Here is a 23,805-nt window from a genome sequence, read left to right on the forward strand (position 1 = left end):
GACCTTTATTTAGAGCCAATTCCACTTAATACATCGGCTTACAAAGTGGATGTGGTAGGGTACTGACCACACATTGGGGATGGCGACTACTGGGTGGAAGATGGCAAACAAACCACTAGATGGTGCAAATGTACAGTTGGTGAGGAATCCAAAACCATCAGCTTGTCAATCAAAAATACTGCCAACCATATTTAATATTTATTGGTATAAATTATTCAGTAAACACTATCAATGCTGCATAAGAGAAAAGATGCACTGCGTCAAAGGCAGTTAAATACAGGCTTCAGCTGCTGAAAACAACCCAAGATCCCAGTTTAGCTCATCCATCTGTGTCCCTTTTTTAAAAAAAAAAAAAAAAACATAGGCCATGTGAATCTATCACAGTACTTGCACGTAGTTTTTAGGGACTAGTGCTCGTCTTCCTCTTAAATCCCCCAAAAACCATTCTTCATCAACAGACTCTAGATTGGTGACGACGTCCCCAACCTGTGAAAGACGCAGAATTTAGAGATTGCTTCTGTGTTGTAAATTTGTGATGGAAACATTCCGATAAAAATATCAATGCACCTGCAGTGAGAGCTCCTCATCACAGTTCGATGTGAAGTTGTACAGAGCTCTGGCTCTCGGCCCTTCAGCAGCTCCATTCTGGTGGTTATCAGAAGACTGCTGGTCTGTAAAAGGAGGCGTATGAGGAGTTAATGAACCACAGTAGCAGATCAATTGATCAGTCAGCTGACACAAGAATGGTAAATACTTTGACAATAAAAGATAACATTTATTAATCCTCCAGTGGGGAAATTTGCAAACATTTGAGGGATGAAATGTAACATTAAATAAACCGCAATATACTTAAGTATTAGTTGTAAAAAAAATAATATTATTGCACATATCAGGGGTATTGCATGGATTCTTTTGATGGATTATTGCACAGATTGTACATAAGCAGAAAGACTAAGGAAATAATAGTCGAAAAATTTGTTTTAATGAAAAGTGCAGAGAAATCCCAGGTTGAGTAACACTGAATATCTTCCCTCTGCCAAGAAACGCGAGAGCGTTATGTGACGATCGGTGTACATTTGTTTGTCTGTTATTCCGTCTGTGTGCATTATTACTCAAAAACGAACTAAAGGATTTGGATTAAATTTTCAGGGACGGTCAGAAACTACTCAAGGACCACCTCATTAGATTTTGTCAGTGATGCAGCGTATAGTCTGAATCCACAGATTTATTAAAGATTTCTGTATCATTGCAAGACAGTGGCACAGTGTCACTGTAACTATGACAACAAGTGAACGCCACGTCAGCTGCCTGCTGATGATCACATGATTGTGATCCCACTACAAATCCACCGCTGTGGACGTATCGGGATGTATCTGCTGGAAATTATACAAGGAAAAGTTCATTAAATTGTAGAGGTGTTGTCAATTCCCACCTCACCCTGCATATTTATGTCACGTGATTCAGTATCCGTACATAACGTACACATGCATAACACACACTTGTGCTCAGCGCAAGGTCATTTTGTTTGTGAGTACATCTGTATTAAATGGCCACATTCTATGGTGCCGTGATTTGTGATCATCAATAACTAATAAAAAAAATGCTGCATTTCTGACAGTGCCATATGGGGGAATAAACAACCTTGTACTGGAGTATTGGAGTACTGCGCTACCCAAGTGCTTTTCATGTTAAGTTTTGTGACTTTTGATCTAGTCAAAAAATAATTACTAGTCCCAGTTGTGCCAGTAATATGGAATGATCTGAAATGTTGTTTTAAAGACATTACAGGATCAGTTTCCTGGATTTCTCTGACTGAGGTTCCCTTTAATAGTAATTTTCCCTTTTGAATTAAAGTTTGGGTTTGATCTTACGATCAAAAAGGAGGGATTTGTTGAGGAAAAATGACTCTTTTCCCTGATTAAGGTATTTCTTCACAGCTGTTAGCTGAAAACATCCCAGGATATCATGCAGGTTGCATCTGTCAACTACAATCACCTTAAATCAAGTTGTAGAACCTATAGATCACCTTATGCTACAGGTTATCACCTTTGAACCCTGTTCCTATTTGCTTCTCCCAAACTGAGGCTGGGAGCTCATTCTGGCCCTCTCTGTCCCTAATATGACCCTGAGAAAGGCAGATGCTGCAAAAGAAAACATGTGAGAGAGAGACAACTGCTGTAATAAAAACATGACCTGGTTAAGATTAGATACTGTTCAGTCTGACGTTACGGAGCAGACAAGTTGTCTCCGTATTGGACTGTAATCTAAACATGGCATTCCTCCCAACTCAATCTAGACTCAAGGTTGAAGAATATTATTTAGAATTGATGCTGTCAGTGCTCACATCATTGTGTTGCTCATTGTACCACTTACCCTGATATCAGTAAACCATATTCTCAACATAAGCCATCTGAGTGTCCACAGTGTCTCTGAATCTGCCTCCTTGTTTGTCTCTCGAAATCGCAGAATTCTCTAACAATGCTCAAGAACTAGTTTAATCTCATGGAGATTAAAAGATGTGCCCTATTTTTTATCAATAATGCAGTATTGTAATGTAATGTGGCCATGTGTTACCATCACATTTGCAAATACACGCTTACTAATGCTCCATCTACATATTTGCCTTCATTACCACCCTGATAATGAGCTCAAATACTGAAGATACCAGTGTTTAAAGGCTTTTTTATGGATCAGTTTAACAAAACGACAGCTGACAAACTTTCTACCTGTGGTGGCCTCGACAAAAGCTCTGGGGAGCAACCCCTCTCTGCCGCTGAGCCTCCCACAGCTCCACTCGGCGTTGATGTGCTGGGTGATCAGGATACAGTCGCCCTGCTGGAAGGACAGGTCGTCCTCTGAGTTTCCTGCATAGTCGTACAGAGCCACCACCCACTCCACACCGGACTGAGACGCCGACAGAGGGAGGAGGAGTCATGAAAATTACATATCTATTATTGTTGTACACAGTTCATTGGATTTGGCTCAACCAGCACCATCCTCTTTAATGTTTCTGCTTCTGTACAGTAAATATTGGTTACCTGAGCAGGTTTGGCAGCTTGAGTATGTGTACTGGGAGTAGCAGCGGCCATTCCTGTGGAAATGTGTAGAAGATTTCATTAGGAACGAAGACAAATCTGTGTGAAATATCTTAATATTGTAGAAGGGTGCGTGTTGTTTTTCTGGGAATTTGGAATCCTGACTTGAGGGGAAGTTTAAAGTAGCTTTTACATTACTTCTGAGCATAATTCCAGTGGTTTCATGGTTTGTATATTTGAGTTTCCCAACAATATAAGGTTAATTTAGTTCTTTGAAGCAGTATTTTGATGCTGGAGAATTATATAACCTTAAACTAATTACAGAGAGTACAGAAAAAACGCTGTTTAGACCAGTTCAGATCCAGATAGTAGCAACATTTATAGAAAATATGCACACATATCCATCCATCCATTCTCTATACACCGGTTTATCCTCGCTAGGGTCGCTGGAGCCTATCCCAGCTGACTCGGGCAAAGGCAGAGGACACCCTGGACAGGTCACCAGTCTGTCACAGGGCCACACATACAGACAAACAATCACACTCACATTCACACCTACGGGCAATTTAGAGTAACCAATTAACCTCAGCATATTTTTGGACTGTGGGAGGAAGCCGGAGAACCCGGAGAAAACCCACGCATGCACAGGGAGAACATGCAAACTCCATGCAGACAGATCCCAGGCTCAGGCCGGGATTTGAACCGGGGATCTTCTTGCTGCAAGGCGAAAGTGGTAACCACTAGCCCACTGTGCAGCCCCATACACACATATGTATGAACAAAATATTTTTTATAAAGCCAAATAAATGAAAAACAATTCAAAGATGTTTTTGAAGGGGGTTTGTTACAACTAGTGACCAGTAATTAGTATTTCTGAAGTCCTGCCTGTGGCCTGGACTTCTGTAAACAACTTTTTAATGAAACAGAAACAAGCCCAAATTCCTGACATGCCACAGAGGAAAATAGCAGCCAGCATAAAGGAAAAAAAGGATGAATAAAGGCTCTTCAATGATGGACACAACTGCTCTTTTGTTTTCTCTTGAGCATCGGGAGGATATTATGTTGGTGTCGAATAAATAAGTAATGCAAGCCCACTTTGCTCTTGGTAGCCAAGTCAGCACATAAAGAAAGGTGTAAATGTCTTAAACGGTGGGTGTTTTCAGGTAATCGTACCAGGCAGGGCTATCATAGCAGACTGCAGCTGACTCGGGGGTGGAGGCAGATCTTCAACGACCTCCACAAAGTTCAGGGGGAAGATGCCGGTGATGGCGCCGACCTGCCCTCGTGCCCAGTCCTGCCCCACGTACTCCTTCAGCTGGATTACGTCCCCCTCAGTAAACGACAGCTCGTCGCTGTGCTCGCCCTCAAAGTCGAATCGTGCCACACACCTCGGACCGCTTTGAGGGATATTTTAAACTCATCAGGTTGGTTTGTAAAGGCTGATGCAAAGATTTTAAGCTGTCAGATCCATACCTGACTGATGTAGATGGGGGCTTTGGTTTCCTTTCAGGGAACGGCTTTGGTGAATTTGACTAAGTGGAAAAGGAAAATAGACATTCGTTTTTCTAATCCATAGATTTTTCTGACTTGCAGCAGGCTGTGTTGATACAAAAAAGTTGACCAATGCATTGAAACTCACTAGGATTTTGACATAATTGATGGGGAAGAAACCAGTAGATCCCCTGCAGGTTCCTCTGTACCACTCGCTGTCCACCTGCTCCACCATGGTCACTACGTCTCCTGCTCTCAGAACCAGCTCTCCTGGACCCTCTGTGGACGACAAATGCTTCAACGTCAGAGTCAGTTAATACTTTAAACATTTAAGGAATGCTCTCACTTTCTTGCCAAAGGTGAGTTCAGATTTGGGGACGGAGGCCGTTATGATGGGTAAACAGCTCGCCTGGCTCTCGAAAGTTCGAAAATATCCTAAATTGTATTGTATGTAAGCAACAAGCAAGATGCTACATGACTACTCCGCCAAGGAACAGTTATGTGATAATCAACATCTGTCTGTCTGTCACATTATTCAAAAACAGATTTCAATGAAATGGCACAAGGACAAACCGATTATTAGATTTTGGCAGTGGCACAGCTTACAGTCTGGATGCACGGATTTGTTAAAGATTTCTGTATCATCAAGAAGCAAATTAAGTATTTTCCAAAACATCATAATATACTCTGTCAGTTCAGTCTTACTGTGCAATCAAAACGCTGTTTGGCTTGAAGAAACTGATGCTTTACCTGGAGTGAAGTCATGTACAGCCTGCACCTTTATCCCATAATCATCTCCACCTGCAGCAGCTGGACCAGCCCCCTGCAGACAGAGAACAAAGACGCCTAAAGGTTCATATATCTGAGCCAACTGTGGGCAACAGCGAGTTAGGCTCAGGTATCAAAGACGTAGTCACAAATGTAGGATAAACTACCTGTGCTGGAGACATGTCTGAGCCGAGAGGAGTTATGATCTTCATGCGAGACTTGTGCACTCGGCCTCGGATGTCTCCGATCTGGCACTCGAACTCATCGCGATCCGTCTGCTCCAGCAGCAGAAGCACTTCATTTTTCTGTTGGAAAGGATTTACCGTTAAGGTGAGACTGAGGAAGTGAGATTTATTAATGCACTGCAATGTTTTATGTGTAGAGAGGCAGCTTCTGAGTTCATAAAACTAGTTTCGGCCACCTGAAATGACAGTTCTCCTGTGGTACTCCCGTTGAAGTCAAAGGCGGCAACCCCATGAGGAAGCGGAAGCTGGTGAGAGAGTCAAAACGTAAACAGATGCTCATGAAGCAGTATCAGAAATGCAAGTGCAGCATTCAAGCATGCAGTGGGATCTCTCACAGTGTAGTTGTTGTAGAGCCGGTGGCCTGGTTTGGGCCTCGGAGGCAGAACGGGTTGCTTCCTGTGGGGCTTCTGTGCATGGGGTTTGGGTGACGCCTCCCATGACGCTGAGAGAGATCGACCAGGCCCTGTTTTGGCTGGAGGTGGGCGAGGTGGGAGGGCTTTTTTCACACTGGGCTTCCTGAAATGCAAAACCGTCGATATCAGTTTCATCTACAATTTTAATATTAAGATTGTACTCAGCGATTGTTTCTTCTTTTACCTACCGCGGTGGTAGCGATGGCAGCGATGGCTCCGGCCCAGTGCTGAAAGATTCCTGCAAAACAATTAGTTTGTGCATTTTTATTAGCATTGAAACAGATACTGTGTAAATATTGCAGCACTGCCAACCACAGTGACAACCCACAGCATTCAGTCAGAGCCGGTTCACCAGCAGGTAAGGTGTCAATGTAGCTACAATAGTGTCATTGTTTGTGGAAAGCAGGTAAGCTGCAGAACCTGTCTGAGAGGCTTTTAAAAGTTTGTATGCACTAATAGCACCGTTGCAGTAAATCATTTTGATTAAATGATGAAAAAAATGCTCTCTTCTTTGTATTTTTTAGTCTAAAAAAAACTCTTTATGTCAGAAAATGGGACGTTCATAGCGACAAAGCGTAAAGCTGATGTGAAATTTGTGACTGCTCTGTAATGTTGAATCTTACCTGGAGGGAGAGGCTGGATGTCAGGCTTTGTTTGTGCTTCACTGAGGTGTTTAGGGAGCCGACGGGCTTCTGAGCCGGGAGAGGAGGAGGAGGGCCGTCCTGGAAATTATCTGACACTGAGAAGAAATCTGTCTTCACCAAAAAAACACTGAAAACCTGCACTCATCAATAAAGTGCAAAAATAAAGCGAAAGCCGGGTGCAATGCATGTGTAAAACCCGTTCTAAATTCTAAAATGCATTTCACAGTTACTACAAAACTCTGCAAACATGCTGTACTGTATGTAAGTCGATACAAAATAAACACATCACTTATAACGCTTAAATTTGAGCCTGTTGTGACATAAAACGGGCAACATCACACATTTGCTGGACTCACTTGAACCGGTTTTGCTGGGGACCCTGATGGTGGTTGGTCTTTTTGCTAGACTTGGTCTGCTGAAGGAGCCTCCATTGCTGTCCACACTGTGCTGAGGTTTTATCGGGACGTGATCTGAAAAAAGAGACATTTGATTGAATAGAAATTAAAGGCCCAGAAGCTTCAAAATGTCACAACAGTCGAGCAACACTTAGTAGCTTATTTATAATCCAGAAGAGCTCTCCTTATTTTCCTTATTTATTAAATGGTAAGTCAGTGAACTGAAAACTACTTGACATTTCTATTAGCTGAACAGTAATTAAAGGAATAGTTTGACATTTTGGGAAGTTCACTTTGTTGCTTTCTTACTGAGCGTTGGATGAGAAAGCTGATGCCACTCCCGCATGCTCGTTTTCTAATTCATATTTCGTATCTCATTTGATTAAAACGCTCATAAAAGAAATGTAAAAGCATCAGTTTATGGTTTTACAAGAATTTATATCCTGTAACATTTTCTTAACAGTTCATTTGTGCAGCATTTTTGCCCTTAGAATCACTAGTTACTGGTTGACAGTAACAGTTAGTTGACATTCTAACATAGTTACAACAATATGCAGTACAGCTGTAGCTACACTCTAAAATTGTATTTTTTGTTTTATTTTTAAAAAGTTGCTGTCCAGGCTGCCTTAAAAATATAAGATAGCTGCCCACAGATTGATTAATTTGTCCAAAATCATCCTGGGAGCCGTGAAATTGGACAACTGGCTGAGTCAAATTGACTGAACTTGAAAGACAAGTTAAAAAAATCTTAAGATGTTGTTGAATAATCCTTGAATTAACATAGAGAACCAATTTCCGCTGAATTAAATACAAAGATGACCTATCAGGCTGCTCCCAGCGACAGTAAGAGAATCAACGCGAGAAGGGAATTAATTCAGTAGCAGCCTTTGCTGTGGTTAGAACCGTTTTCATTACTATGAACGGTAACAACTAGAACTTAATTTAACACGTATTAAAGACACTCAGCATCCAGGATCATCTGCTAATAAGTTAGTTTTGCTTCTTCTAAACTTAATCTAAAAAGATGACTGAACTGTGAACTGTTCATTTGGAAAATAAAAATTAGATCTTTTAACTGGAATTAACTAAAAATTCATAAAATGCATATGTTTACATTCAGGAAACTAGGAAGAATTACTACATTTCTGTGTGATTTTGACAGTGCAGACTACCCCTCCACCTCTCTCTACTTGTATTTTAAATTTAATTCATGTGCCAAAAACACGGCAAAACAGACAATAAAAAAGTTAAAGACAAATTCCTCTGAAAGCATTTTTTCTACAGATAGAAAATAGGATAAAGATAAGATGTAGATACATATTTAAATTGCACAGATCATTACCTATCTTGCACAGATTTGATGTTAGTAGAAAAATATCCATGTAGCATATGTTCTAATATATGTAGAAAAACAAAAATATTACATGTAGACCATGCAAACTCCATGCAGAAAGATCTCAGGAAGGCAGGGACTCAAACTGGGGATCTTCTAGCTGAAGGTGCTGACTGTGACTACAACATGAATAGCAATAATTCACTTCTCTGATTTATTTATTTTTTAATCCTTGTTTGCTGGATATAGCTTTCTTGATTTACATAAGTTTTCTTGCTGTCAGTCAAACAAAGGGAGCAGTTTTAAGCCTACGATAGTCATTACTGTGATAACTTATGCTGAGACTCAAGATCTTTGTTGTCTTCATCATTCTTTCTATATTCGCTAATGACACACTTCATTTTGAATAAATACAGGCAGAATGGTTTGTAAATTTGACAATAGACAAGTTGAAAATGAACATTTTTAGATACCTGCCTACAGAGCAGTCCATTTTCCCAACAAACATAAAGAATAAAATGCTACTCACTCGATGGACTGTCCACGTACTCGTTCTCTCTGGACATAGACGATGAGTTGTGGTTGTTTATGTTCAGGTTGGGTTTCAGTGGCTCCTTGAAAGGCTTCGCTGGCGGTACAGGTGGAAGTGGTGACGGCTCTTCATCGTGGATGCTGTTGGCTCTGGTCAGAACAGAAGGACGTGATCTCTGAGGAAGGGCCCCCCTGCTGTGGATCGTCTCCAGCTCCTCCTTTATGGACAGTCCCGCCGGTTTCTTAGGGGGCTGAGGTCTGGGGGCTTGTGTGGGGTTTTCAGGGGTGTGAACGGATGATACGTTTTGATTATCATCTTCTATAATCTCACTAAACTGAGGTTTAAGAGCCACAGAAGGTTTAGCAGCTACTGGGGGTTTTCTGGTGCTCTTCCTGGGCCAAGGCTCTGGTTTGACTGGTTCGGACACATTTCCTTCCTCGGCCTGGCTCTCAAAGGCCTGGATCCTGGCCCGGATGTTACGCTGACTGTGGTTGGTGCTCATCTCGCCAGCAGCATCTTCACCATAAGAGGGCTCGTCCGACTGGTTCTCCTCACACTCGAAATCTGCACTAAAGACCTCCAATAACTCCTTTAAATATTTATAGGAGGAGGTCTCTTGGGGATCAGATTGAATGTTGGCAAAGTTTTCACCAAGCTTCACCAAAGTCTGGACCGGGGCCTCCTCTTCGACTGCCTGCTTTCGGGATTTTGTTCGAGGACGTGGAACGGGCGGTTGACTGTGTTCTGAGTTTGTAGAAGGAGTAGTTTCAACAACAGTGACACAAAGAGGATTTGTAGGAATATTCCAGTGTACAGTGACAGATCTGGTGCATGTATGAGTGGATTCTGCTTTTTCAAGTGGCTTTACATCGGACTTTATTTCACTTTGGCCCTCAGTGTTTGCTGCAACCTTCTGTTCTGTTTCAGGTTTTCTGTTTGCTGGTTTTGGTAATGAGGGTCTCGGTGGTTTCTGTGGCTTTTTACCTGGAAACAAAAAGAATCAGAATATGGTGAGCCAAAACAGTTGATGAATGTCCATCAACGTTGACAGACATGTGCCTCACCAGCAGATCTTTTCTCAGCTAACGGTGGAGTTGCAGTGCATTGTGGGACGGTGGTGGAGCCGTTTTCCCTCACGGGGTCGGTCTGGGTGGCGCTGGTGGTGGTGCAGGAGGTCCGGCGTGGGGCTGCAGTGGGCTTTACAATATGTTCCTCCTGGTTCTTCTCTTTAATCACCTGGTCATAGGATGGTGGGGGCTGAGTCATGAAGAAGAGAAGCGTTCCCACATCATTTTATTATAAACATCATAGCATTTACACTTTTTCTACATAGTGATTGCGTTAGAATACTAACTGAGTACCTGCAAGTCAGAGACTATTATAATAAAAAACTACATACCAAAGAGGAGGGGGAATATAATCTGATTTCCATATTTCATGATGTGTATCAAAAAGAAGACAACAAAAAGTTGGTCTCAAGGATATACGGAAGTATACAAGCTTCTAAAAATCATTCTACGACATACATTAAACGAAAATGGGAGAGGGAGTCAGAAACACAAATATCAGAAGAGACTTGGATGGAAATATGCGAAACACAAGCGACCCCTGCAAACTCAAGATCGTTGAGAGAGTTCGGCTGGAAGAATGTAGTGAGATTTTTTATGACTCCTAAAATAACAGCACGGCAAACAGGCGTACAGAGCCGAGGTGTTTGTTGGAGGCAATGTGGTAACTCTATGGCTAATCACTTTCATGTGTTTTGGGCCTGCCCAAAAGTCCAACCATACTGGAGGGAGGTGGCAGCTGAGATAAATAAAATAATAGGGGTGGATTTAGATTACTTTTTTGTTACTTTATATCTTGGTAAAATACCAGATACAGTTCTACATAGGAACAAATATTTATTGAAAATACTTTTGGCAAGTAGTAGGAAAGCGATAACCCGGAAATGGTTGCAGTCGGACCCTCCAACATTGGACCAGTGGCATGGGATCATTAAAGAAATTTATTGCATGGAGAGACTTACTTTTGTTTTGAGACTCGAACTGGAGAAAGGTATCAAACGCTGGGAAAGATGGACTGTGTATGCACCTTGAATGATGTGACATTATATTGTGATGTATGCGTAAAAGAATCTTTGATGTAATTGTGACACCCATGATGATCTCATGTTCTGTTTGTATATGTAAATGAATAAAAATTTTAAAAAAGTATAAAAAAAACCCAGAATACTAACTGAGTAATGTACTGCAGAAAACATGATAATATACTAACAGCTAATGACATTATAGCTATGTCCTCATAATTTTTTCCAAGAATCCATTAGCTTAAGCAAGCTTTAACCTCCTGAACCTCAAAATTAGGTTTGAAATTCACGTTATTGTTAAAAATATCAAAACTGCAACATTCATCCGAGCCAGAAACTGTCAATAAATGAAGAATTGCTACAGTTACAACTTTCCAACTGTCCTTAAAGCAATCATGTGTGACTTACGGTTCTGTCAAAAAAGCTTAAAATTGTCATATTTCATAAAAATCACGTATTTCTTTAAAAATCTTTCTGCAAAATAATGAACCATTTGCTCTAACCAGATTCTGTTAAAAAAAAAAAGATTCTGTGTTCCTCATTGCAATTGAGAAGCCATTAGTGATTCAGCTGTGATTAAAATTCAGAGTCTTTTTGATGGAACTCAAATGAAGTCCAGACTGTGTTTACACAGAAAGGAGACAATTATGGAAAAATGTAAAATTTAGCAGTAAAGTTTGTATAACATGTAGAGCAACCTTTTTCCCCAGTATTGCTAACACACCTGTGGGCACTTGGAAAAATGTTGTCCATAATGATTCCTGTATTTATTTATTTCATCCATTCATCCATTATCTATACACCACTTAATCTTCATTAGGGTTGCAGGGGGCTGGAGTCTATCCCAGCTGACTTAGGGTGAAGGAGACTGCAAACTCCATGCAGAAAGATCGAAGGAGGCCAGGACGTGAACTGGGGATCTTCTAGCTACAAGGCAAAAGTGCTAACCACCAAGTCACTGTGCAGCCCTATTTCCTTTTCTTTTTTTTGTAAAATAAATAATCAGATTTATAGCATTTGCAATACTGCAAAAAGGACATTTTTTTGAGTGTCCCCTATACTTAACCATGGTTGTGCTGTTTCCATAGAATATAGAGGACTTTATATTGGTGTGAAAAAATGAGCCCACAGTGAATAAAAATGAGACTGGAGCAGAAACTGCTTGGGGATCAGAGGGTTACAATTCCACCTAGCACATGATGAGTATATTGTGGCAAGCTGCATAGCAGAACAACGCTGGAGAAAGGATATTCACCTTTTATGCAATCTGCAACTGGCAAATGCTTTCATTTTGACATGCAGCAAACACACAATACAGGAAATGTAGCAGGAAGACATTAAAAAGACTACACTCACAGTTCTTACAGCATAACACTTAGCTAAACCAACTAGACTGACTAAAGTACAAGAACACAACAAAACACAAACACTTGCAACACCATAACACTAACATAAACCACAATAACAAGATTTAAATCCCAACACTCTGAACTCCCATCATGCACTGCAGCACAATAGTTCAGTCACAGCGACCGGCTCTGCGATCTCTACAATATTTTAAGGGTTGATTTTAATATTTTTAGAGGTGATAAGACCAGGATTTTTTTTTTAAATCATGACTTGAGTTTGCATTTGTTGTTTATCATTTAGGAGGAATATTCTCACAAAGCACAGACCTGCGGCCATGACGCAACTAGAAAATATCTGATCTTGATTGTATGAGGCCTACCTGGGAGACAGCTGGGATGCCTGCAGACCAGCCAGACTGAGGAGGAGGGAAAACCACAGATTTTCCTGAGAACCAGCTGTTGCTGGCCAGAGGTTCTGCTGAGACGATGGTGATCTCTGGTCGCCTGAAACAAAATGTAAAGGCATCATAATCACCCAGGACACGCATCTACACATCCGCTTATTGTACTTTTAGCATGATTCTTCTTCACATATTCTTGATCTTCTTATTTCTAACTTTACTTTTCATAGACTTGTTGGAACACCACAAAAGTCTCAGCAACATACAACAAATGAGACACTTGGTTTCAGTACAGTTAAGGTGTAAACATTAACAGGAATTCACAGAAACATTATTTTATATTACCTTCTGTCTCTGGTATTGTCACTCTGAGAGTTTGTTCTTGCTAAAGGAATAAAAAAAAAGTCGCATTTTATTAATTTTTTACTGATGAATTTCTTTCTTAAAAATGTAGACAAGCAAAAAAAATGGCACATTATATTAAAGTTATATCTAACAAAAATCGCATCACAACAGAATGTTCATTTCAAAAATTAAGGCATTTCATGATCTAAAAATGTCCTTGAAGTCCAATTTAGACAAACTTACTTCGTTTGATAGCAGCTCGTATAGAAGACAGAGGTCCTTGACTGAAACAAGAGAGCAGACCAGACCATGAAACCATTTATCATTGATATACAGAGAAAAGCAGCTTCACAATACTGTACAATTTACTCTAGTTGTACTATTAATGCCAGTCTATACAATGACAAAAAAGCTAAAATAATGGTTGAATTCTATAAAAATGGAAACACACAGTGAATTTTAGTATCTTTGCTAAAGGGACAAAGTGAAATAAAGTTGTGTAAACAATAAAAAATATGCATGAAGAATGGTAGAAATGTTTTTTTGGAAGTAAAGCTGAAATGCAAAGTTCTACTGCTGGTTGGTTTGGTTCAGGAAACAGCAAGAAGCTTCTAATCAGATAAACATTTATTCATTTCTACATTACTAATCTCCAAAGTGTTAGTTATTCAATGCAAACACATTTTACACAGCTTTAAAAACCTTAAATCTACATTCAAACACTTAACTGCAGTATTGCAAAAGGTAAAAACTATTAGACAAGAGCGACATCCCTGCCAATAATCCTCATGAATCTGCTTCATATCTACCTACCTCACAAAAACACCAGACTCCAGGTACACACAGTATATTTGAGTATTCCTTTACACAACACAGAGCCGAACATGTCCATATCTTCAAGTTGTTTAACTCTCAGTGCTGAAGATTCTTTTCTACTCCTCTAATATCTCTTCTTCATCGTCGTCTTGTCTTGATGGAAACTGTATTGGGACTCTGTAATGTTTACAAGAGCTCTGTGAAACTCTCATGACAGACCCGAGCTCATTACCAACACACATCCAGCTCATTAGGACCTGACTGCAGGAGGCTGATGTAAACTATCAGGGGGAAAAGGCCAGCAATCCTCAGCCTCCCACTGGAACCACCATCTAATTGATTAGCCGAGTTGTAAACACAAGGATCTAAAGGCCTGTGTTATCTGTGAAAGCTGTGCTTTTTGATGCTTTGACAGATCTCTCTGAGGTCTGCACAGGCCACTGATCTCCTTAACATCTGTAAACAACAGCTGAACTTATCCTGCGTTAACCTTCTGTCTGTCAGCGAGGGGAGATCACCGCATTGTTTGCTCCGTTCACAATCTCACCATCAGCAGATCTGACTGTTAAAGGGACAGTGCACTGCTCTCAGCTACAGAGTCCAGTGAACCGAAGCAGCACATCAGACACTCACATTAGACATAACTACCCACCTGCACTGCAAATGATCCGGCTTGGTTCTTTCAGGACAATCTGTAGAGGAAAACAAAAAGGTTTCATGACTGATGAAGCAACTCAGACATCATCCTGGCACTTTAACATTCATAGTAAAGTGTGAAAATTAAGTGTCCGTGAACAAGCAGTGAGCTGGTTTGAATGAGGATTTGAATTAAAAAATGTGACAGTAAAAGTATGGGTTCAAAAAGAAAGCATAGTTACACGAAACCATCTACTTTAAAATATATATAGATTATTCTTGCTTTGGCCTGCCTGAGAAGAAAAGGCTTGCGGAGTCAGTAACTTCTTTTAAATCACTTCTTAAAACCCATTTTTATAGACTTGCTTGTGAAGCTTACTTTTAGCTTTCATTAGTCTTCCTGTTTTATTTTGTATTTTTATGTATTATGTTTATTTTATTTGTTCTCTCTTGTTTTATTTTAATTTTAGCTGCCTGGTTCCTTGGTATGATGTCATTAGAGTTGACTTAATTGTCTAATTTTTGGCATTTTTAATTTCTTTAACCCTCCAACTGCCTACTTCCCTTCCCTAATTATTCATTTAACTTATTAGCATTTTTTTCTATTCATTTTAATTGACTGTTCTGCCTTCTCTTTGTGTTGCATGTTTTAACTGTCAAAGCACCTTGTGAACAGTTGTTTATCTCAGTGCATTATTAATTTGATCAGAATACATCCATCCATCCATTCTCTATACACCACTTTATCCTCACTAGGGTCACGGGGGGTGCTGGAGCCTATCCCAGCTGACTCAGGCGAAGGCAGGGGACACCCTGGACAGGTCGCCAGTCTGTCACAGGGCTACATATACAGACAAACAATCACACTCACATTCACACCTACGGGCAATTTAGAATAGTCAATTGACCTCAGCATATTTTTGGACTGTGGGAGGAAACCGGAGTACCCAGAGAAAACCCACACATGCACAGGGAGAACATGCAAACTCCATGCAGAAAGATCCCACTCTGGGATTCGAACTGGGATCTTCTCGCTGCAAGGCAAAAGTGCTAACCACTACTGCACTGTGCAGCCCAATCAGAATACAGTAATTCATTAAAAATATTGAGAAAATTTTTATCCAATCTAGTAAATTAAACCATAAACAAATCAAAACACTTTAATATTGTTGCAGAAATCACAAAATTCCAACAAGGCAGTCCTACTCACTGATTAGAAGTATAACTGTATGGAAAAAGCCTCTTGCAGTAGACTAGTCTATTTGTTTTGTGGTAGACAGGAGCAGGATGGACTGATGAGGGCTTGAATTGGGTCATTTAGAATGAAACTGAAAGTGGCTGTGTTTTAACTTCTGACTTTCAGTGTTTGGTGGTTTGGGGCCAAAACAGAGAAAATAAAGTTCAATGCATCATTGAGGAGTTTTTCTGACAGTTGGAAGTTCTCGATTGGTCGAGTCTATCACCTGATCAAATGTTTTACTTGCTAAAGATCAGACTGAAAGTGAAAAGGTGACTGGAAAACACACTTAAAACTTCAGAGATTAAGTTGTCTTTAAGCCAAATATGAAATAGAATACAATTAAGCCTACCAGAGAACATTAACAGACAGAAATGTAACTCAACATCACTTGACTTACATAACAAATAAATAGTTTGTGACACACAATTTTCTGAATACTTAAGATCAGGACTGTATAAACTAGAAATACTAGACCCTCAACCTAACTGGCAGGATCAGCAGTTAAACCTTGATCAACCAGTTAGTCCAAGAGAATTGTGTGAGTGCTTTTAAACTGAAATCTACACAGAGGCAATGTTGATTTTATTTCAGTTCATTTAAGGATTTTTGCTCATTTCATGAACATTTATATAACATCTCCTGAGTCACAGAAATAAAATAATAATGAAAATATTCAGCAGCAGCACTACTGACAGTTGAATCTAAGTGATATTTTATCATGTTTTTTAAAGGAAATACCATCATTAAGAATACACAACATGTTACTTTCCTCCAAAAATAAACTGGGATTAACTGATAATTTCACTGTTGTTTTATATTAAATTTAGTTCTATATTTCCTGTATTACTGGACACTGAGCTGATGTCCCTGTTCTGTATAAACAACAAGTGATAAAGGAGCATAAAGTAGATCTTCAGTCCAGCAAACATAATATACAGAATCGGCAACAAGAGGTCTTTTGTTTGTGGCGGTAAACCGATGAGAAAAATCCAGGCAAAGGTTAAAGTCTTCATTGTTTTAGTTCCTCTAGCCGGAGACCTTGCTGCAGTCAGATCCACCTGTCACACCTGTTACTTGTTAACTGCTGGAGCCACAGCTCTGCCGCCTCGAGTTACACTTTAACAGCAGGTGAGAAAAGAGCTGCTGCACTTTCACTTAATGACAAAGACGGTTTTTAGTAACTGTCTGGCAATAGGTTTTATACTCCGGTGCTGTTAATAAAGCATCATCACTTCCTCGTAGAAGTGCAGTCCAACTTAAAAGACATAATGTTACATTTATAGTCCCATTTGTTGAAGCCATGCAGCCCTAAAACACAACAACAATGCCCCTACCTGTGCAGAATTAAAGGAACAAATCTAAAATCTTCAGCATCAAAGGGATATTTTCCATCAAGATCTTTCCCTCCTTCGGCCCACTGAGAGTCGGAGTGTGACAAAGAACCTGAAGCTATCAGTCACACACCCACGGACAACAGGACAGAGAGGGACGGCCCTGTGATAACTCGGTGTTCCTGTGTTTACTAGGCCAATCTGACGAGCTGGAATGTGGTCATTCAGGAAGTGGAGGTTGTGCCACACGATCCTGCACCGTCACTGCCTTTCTTCCTGCGAAGTGTAAAGTGGCAGGAATGTCCACGTTGCTCTGAGCTGCTCATAGCTGGGTGAACCTGTCTGAATAGTTAATTTTAGCAGCTTTGATTGTATGTCTACTAGGTCATAAAGTCACAGCGCGTTTGTTTGCCTTACAAATGAACTGGCAGCTATAAAGTTGTCGAACATTTCAGTTACAGTAGCAGGTTATAAAGCCGCAAAGTGGATTAAAACAACACAAGGAAGAATGTGAATCAAAGGAGATGAATGCTAACGAAATAAAGCATATAAAGATGATGGTAAATGTTAATGATGTAGTTGTTTTTGCTGGAATTTTAGACTGTTTAAGGCATCTGATCACCTGAAATATCCTCTCAGTTCATGCAGCAAAGCATTTAAAATATGTCATCTGGTGTTAAAACCAGGCAGTGCTTAGAAAATGGTAATAAAATGTCAAAATTAATATTTAAACTTCGTGTTATGTTGTTGATTTTTTCAGTTGTTCAGTTGTATACATTCATCTTTATATGTGGAGAGAAACAGATTTTAGTCAAACATAAGTCAAACCTAAATATGAGGCCTTTGTACCAAAAACAGCAGCTCATGAAGCCACATTAAGACAGGAATACATCATACACATTGTTTTTAAAAGCTCCAAATGGAATATACAGCAACATAAAGCCATGAGATGTAACCTCAGCTATGAAGATACTGAAGAGGGAAGCTGTATATGTGTGTTTGGAGTTTATTCTGATATAGCCTGTGGAAACACCAGCAGCTAGAGATTATATCAGACATCTACAGTGAATGTAGGTCAGCTGAGGACACATCAGTGTCTTCAGTCTTAATTGTGACTTCAAGCTCAGGAATTGCTCTCATGTGACGTCTGTGGTTACCAACTACACCAATCAAACATTACACAAATCTTAAAACAAATAAGTTGAAATGCTTAATTGTCTATTATGTCAATTAAGTCCAACATATCTATTTGCACAGATTTAAAACTGCAGTGTCTCATGATGCAAATCTATTACACTCAGTTTCCACTAACTATAGAATAATACTGAGAGTTTACAGCCACACAGTTCTGTGGGGTTTTACACGGTGGGCCTGTTTATGTATGTATGAACGATGCACATACAGTACGTACGAAAGACTAATGAACTTCAAGACAATATTGTTGCTTCCTCTAGATCAAGGGTGTCAAATTCATTTTAGATCAAGAGCCACATCTAGCCCAAGTGGGGCCAAACAGTAAAATCAAAGCACAATAACCTATATATAAATAACCACAACTCCAAATTTTCCCTTTGTTTTAGTGCAAAAAAGTACATTTTAAGGAATTATCTTTTTATAAAACATTTTGAGCAACCTGAAATTTCTTAAGAAAAATAAGCTTTGGAAAAAACAGCAAACCACACTTAACAAATTCCCTCCAATCTTTACAACCTTGCACTTTTACATCCTTCACAGTGACAGCGTTTTAAAAACAAGAAAAGCACGCAGAGAGTAGCACTCTGCCAAGGCTGTTCATCCCCTCATATGGCATTGTCAGAAATGTAGCATGTTTTTTAAGAAATGCAGCATTTTTTACTCGTTATTGATGATCAGAAATCACTGCACTATAGAATGTGGCCATTTAACATAGACGTGCCCACTAACAAAATGACCTTGCGCTGAACACAGGTGTGTGTTATGTATGTGTACGTTATGTACGGACACCGAATCATGTTACCTAAATATGTAGCCGGCGGCGGGAATTGATGGGACTCAGAAACACCCCCACAATTTAATCAATTGTTCCTTGTATGATTATTGATGGATAAGTCCCAATAAGCTCACAGCAGTAGGATCGCAACCATGTGATCGTCAGCAGGCAGCTGACTGAATGTTCACTGGTTGTCATAGTTACAGTGACGCTGTGCGCTGTGCCGCTGTCTCGCAATGATACAAAAATCTTTAACAAATCCATGGATCCAGACTATAAGCTGCATCACTGCCAAAATCTAATCAATTGGTCCTTGCATCATTTTTGACCTTCCCTGAAAATTTCATCCAAATCCATGAATCCATTTTTGAGTAAAGTTGCTCAAAGACAGAAAAACAGACGGACAGACAAACATATGCCGATCATCACATAACTCCACCGTGTTCCTTGGTGGAGTAATTACTACTTGCAGGTATTGGACAATACCATCTTTTAATCATTAAATTGAAATATGGAAAAACTTTGGACACTACAGATATGTTCAGATGTGTGCACTAAAATAGACAGCAGATTTTGTCATTTAAAAGCAGACGGCCTGATTGTGGTGCTTGCTGAAATTTGAGGAGATCGCCAAACTGTATTTCAGTTTGTTCAGTGAGAACACAAACATCAGTACCAAAATTCAAGGCAACCCATAAAAATAAGGTCTTACGACAAAAACATCCAGATCAGCTGACAGAATATTTACCTCCCATATTTGCCAGCAGAGCTACACCTGCAGCATTTTATTCACCATTTAAATGATTCAAACACACCTGATTCAAATGATCAGGCTCGTTATCAGGCTTCTGCTGAGCTTAATGATAAGCTGATCATTTGAATCAGGTGTGTTGGAAGAGGGAAACATCTAAAACATGCAGGATAGTGGCCCTCCAGGAACGGAGTTTGACACCCCTGCTTTAAAGGTTCATTACAGTTCGAAACATTCAGAATGCAGACCCCAGATCAGAATACTCTAGAAGCTCTCCTTGTACAGTTCTGAATTTAAACTCCAGACCAGCAGATGTCTCTTGGTGACACCTGAAAAGGCACCGTGAGAGAAAGCTGCTGAGCTCGACAGGAAAGGTTTCCCTCACACTTGAACACATGCTGCCATTACTCAGCACAGCAGCAGCCACAGAGCAGCTGGTCCAACTGGCAACAAAAGGAACCAAAGAAAAACAATCTGCGCGACACTCTACACCAGCCTGAACCGAGCAGATCCTGGGCAGAATCAGAGTCAAATCTGATGCAGAACACGTGTTAAAATCCAGGTAAAAACACCCAGAAATAGATTTACTCTCACTTGGAAAACAAGACGGTTTACAGCAAACAGATTATGTTGTCACGGGTGAATAACACGATGTCAGCAGCTGCTGTGGACCTTTCAGTCAGAGAAGATTAGACGGTGTCAATGCAGACGAGTGATTCACGGCGCAAACTGCCTGAAATCACATCTGATGTGGATCCAAACGTATTCTTTTATTTCGAAATGATGGAAAACTGGATCAAGTACAGACAAGAGCTTGTTCATGACACAGCAGCCTGTCTGCTCAGACTCTGACGGGGATTCCTGTTCAGACAGCTGCTGGGTCCAGGGTGTGGTGTGAGGGTCTGCTGCAGATGACTAGGCAGGGCTCTGGGGATTCAACATTCAAGATTTCTAGTGGCCATTTGTGGGCAAACAGACAGTCTAGGCACAACAGAATTATTGGAGTCGGGTAAAAACACCTCATCAAAATATCAAGACCAAATTTCCAAAACATTCTACAAGAGTAATAAAAGATCAAACACACAAATATGATAAATATCGAATGCTGCAGGTGAGGTGTGGAAACCAAACACGCAGGAGAGCAGGGAAATAGGGGTGTTGCAAGAAGGAGCCATTGTTAAACTGTAATGAATGTAAAATATGTGTGCAAGCCGAAGCTAAAAGGAACAAGAGAGCTGTTTCCTTTTCAACAACAGATGACACATGCTGCTATGAGTAATGTTGGACACATGTACTGTACTTTTTTTAATGATGGTGGTGCAGTGAGGTAACAAATTTCTAGCTCTGTTGACTTCAGCTGTGACTGCTTTCATCCAATCCATCAGCGGTGCGTGACAATAAGAACCAGAAAGGCTGCTTTAAATGACTTACAAATGTCTCCTCAAGTCATAACTAAACAGGCCACTCTCCGTGACAGAATGTCTTGATAGCAACTCAACTAAATTAAAGCAAAGTAAAGTTGGTTTATTTCCACCTAGAAGGCAAAAACATGACCACAATCTGCACCACTTTGCCCTGTATTGAAGTTTTGGGGTAATTACAGCTATTAACATCCCTATAAATTCATCCAGACATTATCAAAGAGGAATCTAATGCTTTTGAAGTGAGCAAATTGGTTTTTTTTAACGTATTCTTATCAATCTGGGTGACAACATACAATCTGCTTCTGCCAGGTTTGCGCATCTTGATATTAGAGAGCTGTCACTGAGCTGCTGTAACCTCCAGAATTAAAATGATTTCCCAATATCTGCAGCACAATAGTTAACATCTTTGTGTCTTTCCTGCTGTTCCGTATCTCTTGCATGAATTCTTAAATGTAAACCAGACACTTGAAGTTTCTTTAACAAGTCACTGTTTTGTTTTGTGAATATAATTTACTGTTTAAACTGCATTTATATTTCCACATTGATCATTTCTGCTAAACACAAGTCAAAGCAAACCTGGTTTTCCCTGTGGTGGATTCACAACTTCACCAAGTTTCAACAGTCTGCCACACAATTTTCAAAATAAAAGGGAAACTGGAACATAGAGGCCAAACAAATCATTAATGATTAGCAGTGAAATGGGTTGAAAACAGGCACAAAAAACTGCTTGCCTCTGGGAAAATTATTTCAAATTTTGTAGTAAGACAATTCAAACCGATGGACGGACACAGATTTAAAGGCCGATAAAGCATAAAGTGAAACTTCTGAGCTCCTCTAACGAACCTGTTGTTGGGGTTCTGTCCCGCAGCTCTTTGCGCTCCTCCTCCTCCTCTTCCTCACGCCGGGCTTCTGCCATCAGGATTTATTACGATATAGGAATCAAACATGAATAAATGAAGTAAACATCGACCTTCAGAGAGCAGTGGTTTGCTGTTTCATCCCACTACACGCTGGATAGATCAGTCGTCCTGTCCGCTAGAAGTTCCAGCGCGTCCTGCGCACAGCAGCACTTTCCGCTGCGCATGGATGGAGGTGGTGCCACTCAGCGTCCGGACCCCTCAAAACTCACCGTGACAACGCTAGATTAACCCTTTTACAGCGTGTCTAAACGTTTTTGTTAAACTCTCAGGCGTCAGAAAGCCTTAGTTTGTTGGTGTTTATTTTGGAAACATGTTGAAAAGCAGCAGCGCGCCAAACCCCAACCTGTCATGTCCACGATAAGGATGTAGAAAAATGAAATCAGTACAGTCAAGATTAAATGTCAATATGAAAATATTAATAATAAGGAATTCACGGGTATAAAGTTCCCTGATGCAGCTATTCTCATCTCGATATTTCCACTGATTCCCCCAAGGCTATGAAAGTCATTTGGTAAATTGATTTTTAATCAAATTTAATTTCCCATAATAAAGTCAGAAGAATAGGTTTTTAGGTGAATGAAAATCAGTTTGGTACTCTGTATTAGAGGCAATAAAATATATAAAACAATATTAAGCACAGATTAAAGACATATACACCCGAAATACATACAAAAGATCAAATATGGACCAGAGACATGAGCAATTAACAACCATAAATATTGTAATCAAACATAACTTTTGCACTTGTAGGCATGAGGGGGAAAGGAGAAGACATTTGACAGCTTAGAGACAAAAAGCTGTTTAATGATTTTCTAATAATTTTATAAAAAATAAAAAAAATAGGTCAAAAATGTTTGAATGCAAATCATGACTCACACGCTTTTATGGAAAATACGTGATTCCTAAAAAATGATATAACACAATGTTTCACGTAAGAATTTTTGAGTTTTTAGAACTTTTGATTCAAAAATATGAGGTAAAATTAAGATACTAAGTTGAAATTTAAAAAAAAAACACTGAGTAGTGATCTTCATTGAAAGGACAAAAACAATGAAGCAAAAAAAAGTACATTTGATCTTTTTGTCTGAATCAATAACTTGGGCAGAATTTAACTAAAAAGACAGAAATGCTGGCTTAGTGTATCACCTTTTAACCCGTTGCACTTCAGTGTTCCGCCCACGGTACATTTTGAGATCTGCATAAGCAATTTGCTAAATGTCTGAAACTGCAAACGCGATTATACAAACACTATACATCGATGGAAAGCTTAGATTCTCATGAATCCGCCGGTATAAACCACTTTCAGATATGATTACCACAGTGGGTAATATAAACACATTTGTCCGACAAACAACGAATATCCATCCATCCGTTCTCTATACACGGCTTCAACGTACACAGCGTGACTCACATTTCCGGGTTCATTATTACACACAGATGAAAATATTCCACAAAAAACGGCCATAATCCAACCTTGGACATCCAGACGAAACAAGCCAGCAAAATATTTTGTCCAAAACATGTCCTGAAGTCGGTATATACTCCACGAATAGGTCGTTTTCAAGGAAATGCACCTCGTGATGCGCGTCCAATATTCCCTGTATTTATCATCATATTTTTATTTACAACTAGAATATTAGCGCTTTTTTTTTTTTTTTTTTTTTGTACTGAAAATGGC

General features: G+C 39.8%; 1 protein-coding gene across 1 annotated transcript; it reads right to left on the bottom strand.

Moving 5' to 3' along the window:
- Positions 1-185: 185 nt before the first annotated feature.
- Positions 186-22,259, bottom strand: sh3d19 (SH3 domain containing 19). Its single transcript, XM_051945534.1, has 21 exons — positions 22,051-22,259; positions 14,509-14,548; positions 13,284-13,324; positions 13,041-13,080; positions 12,675-12,798; positions 9,921-10,113; positions 8,854-9,840; positions 6,953-7,066; positions 6,576-6,691; positions 6,141-6,190; positions 5,875-6,055; positions 5,716-5,784; positions 5,462-5,599; positions 5,277-5,349; positions 4,675-4,805; positions 4,509-4,567; positions 4,209-4,432; positions 3,039-3,091; positions 2,727-2,904; positions 568-671; positions 186-486 (listed from the first exon to the last, which is right to left on the bottom strand). The coding sequence occupies exons 1-21, from the start codon at positions 22,121-22,123 to the stop codon at positions 379-381; spliced, it is 3,096 nt and encodes a 1,031-aa protein (XP_051801494.1). The 5' UTR covers positions 22,124-22,259; the 3' UTR covers positions 186-378.
- Positions 22,260-23,805: the final 1,546 nt, after the last annotated feature.

Source organism: Acanthochromis polyacanthus, chromosome 3 (genome assembly GCF_021347895.1).
Source record: "Acanthochromis polyacanthus isolate Apoly-LR-REF ecotype Palm Island chromosome 3, KAUST_Apoly_ChrSc, whole genome shotgun sequence".
In the NCBI taxonomy this organism is placed as follows: domain Eukaryota; kingdom Metazoa; phylum Chordata; class Actinopteri; family Pomacentridae; genus Acanthochromis; species Acanthochromis polyacanthus.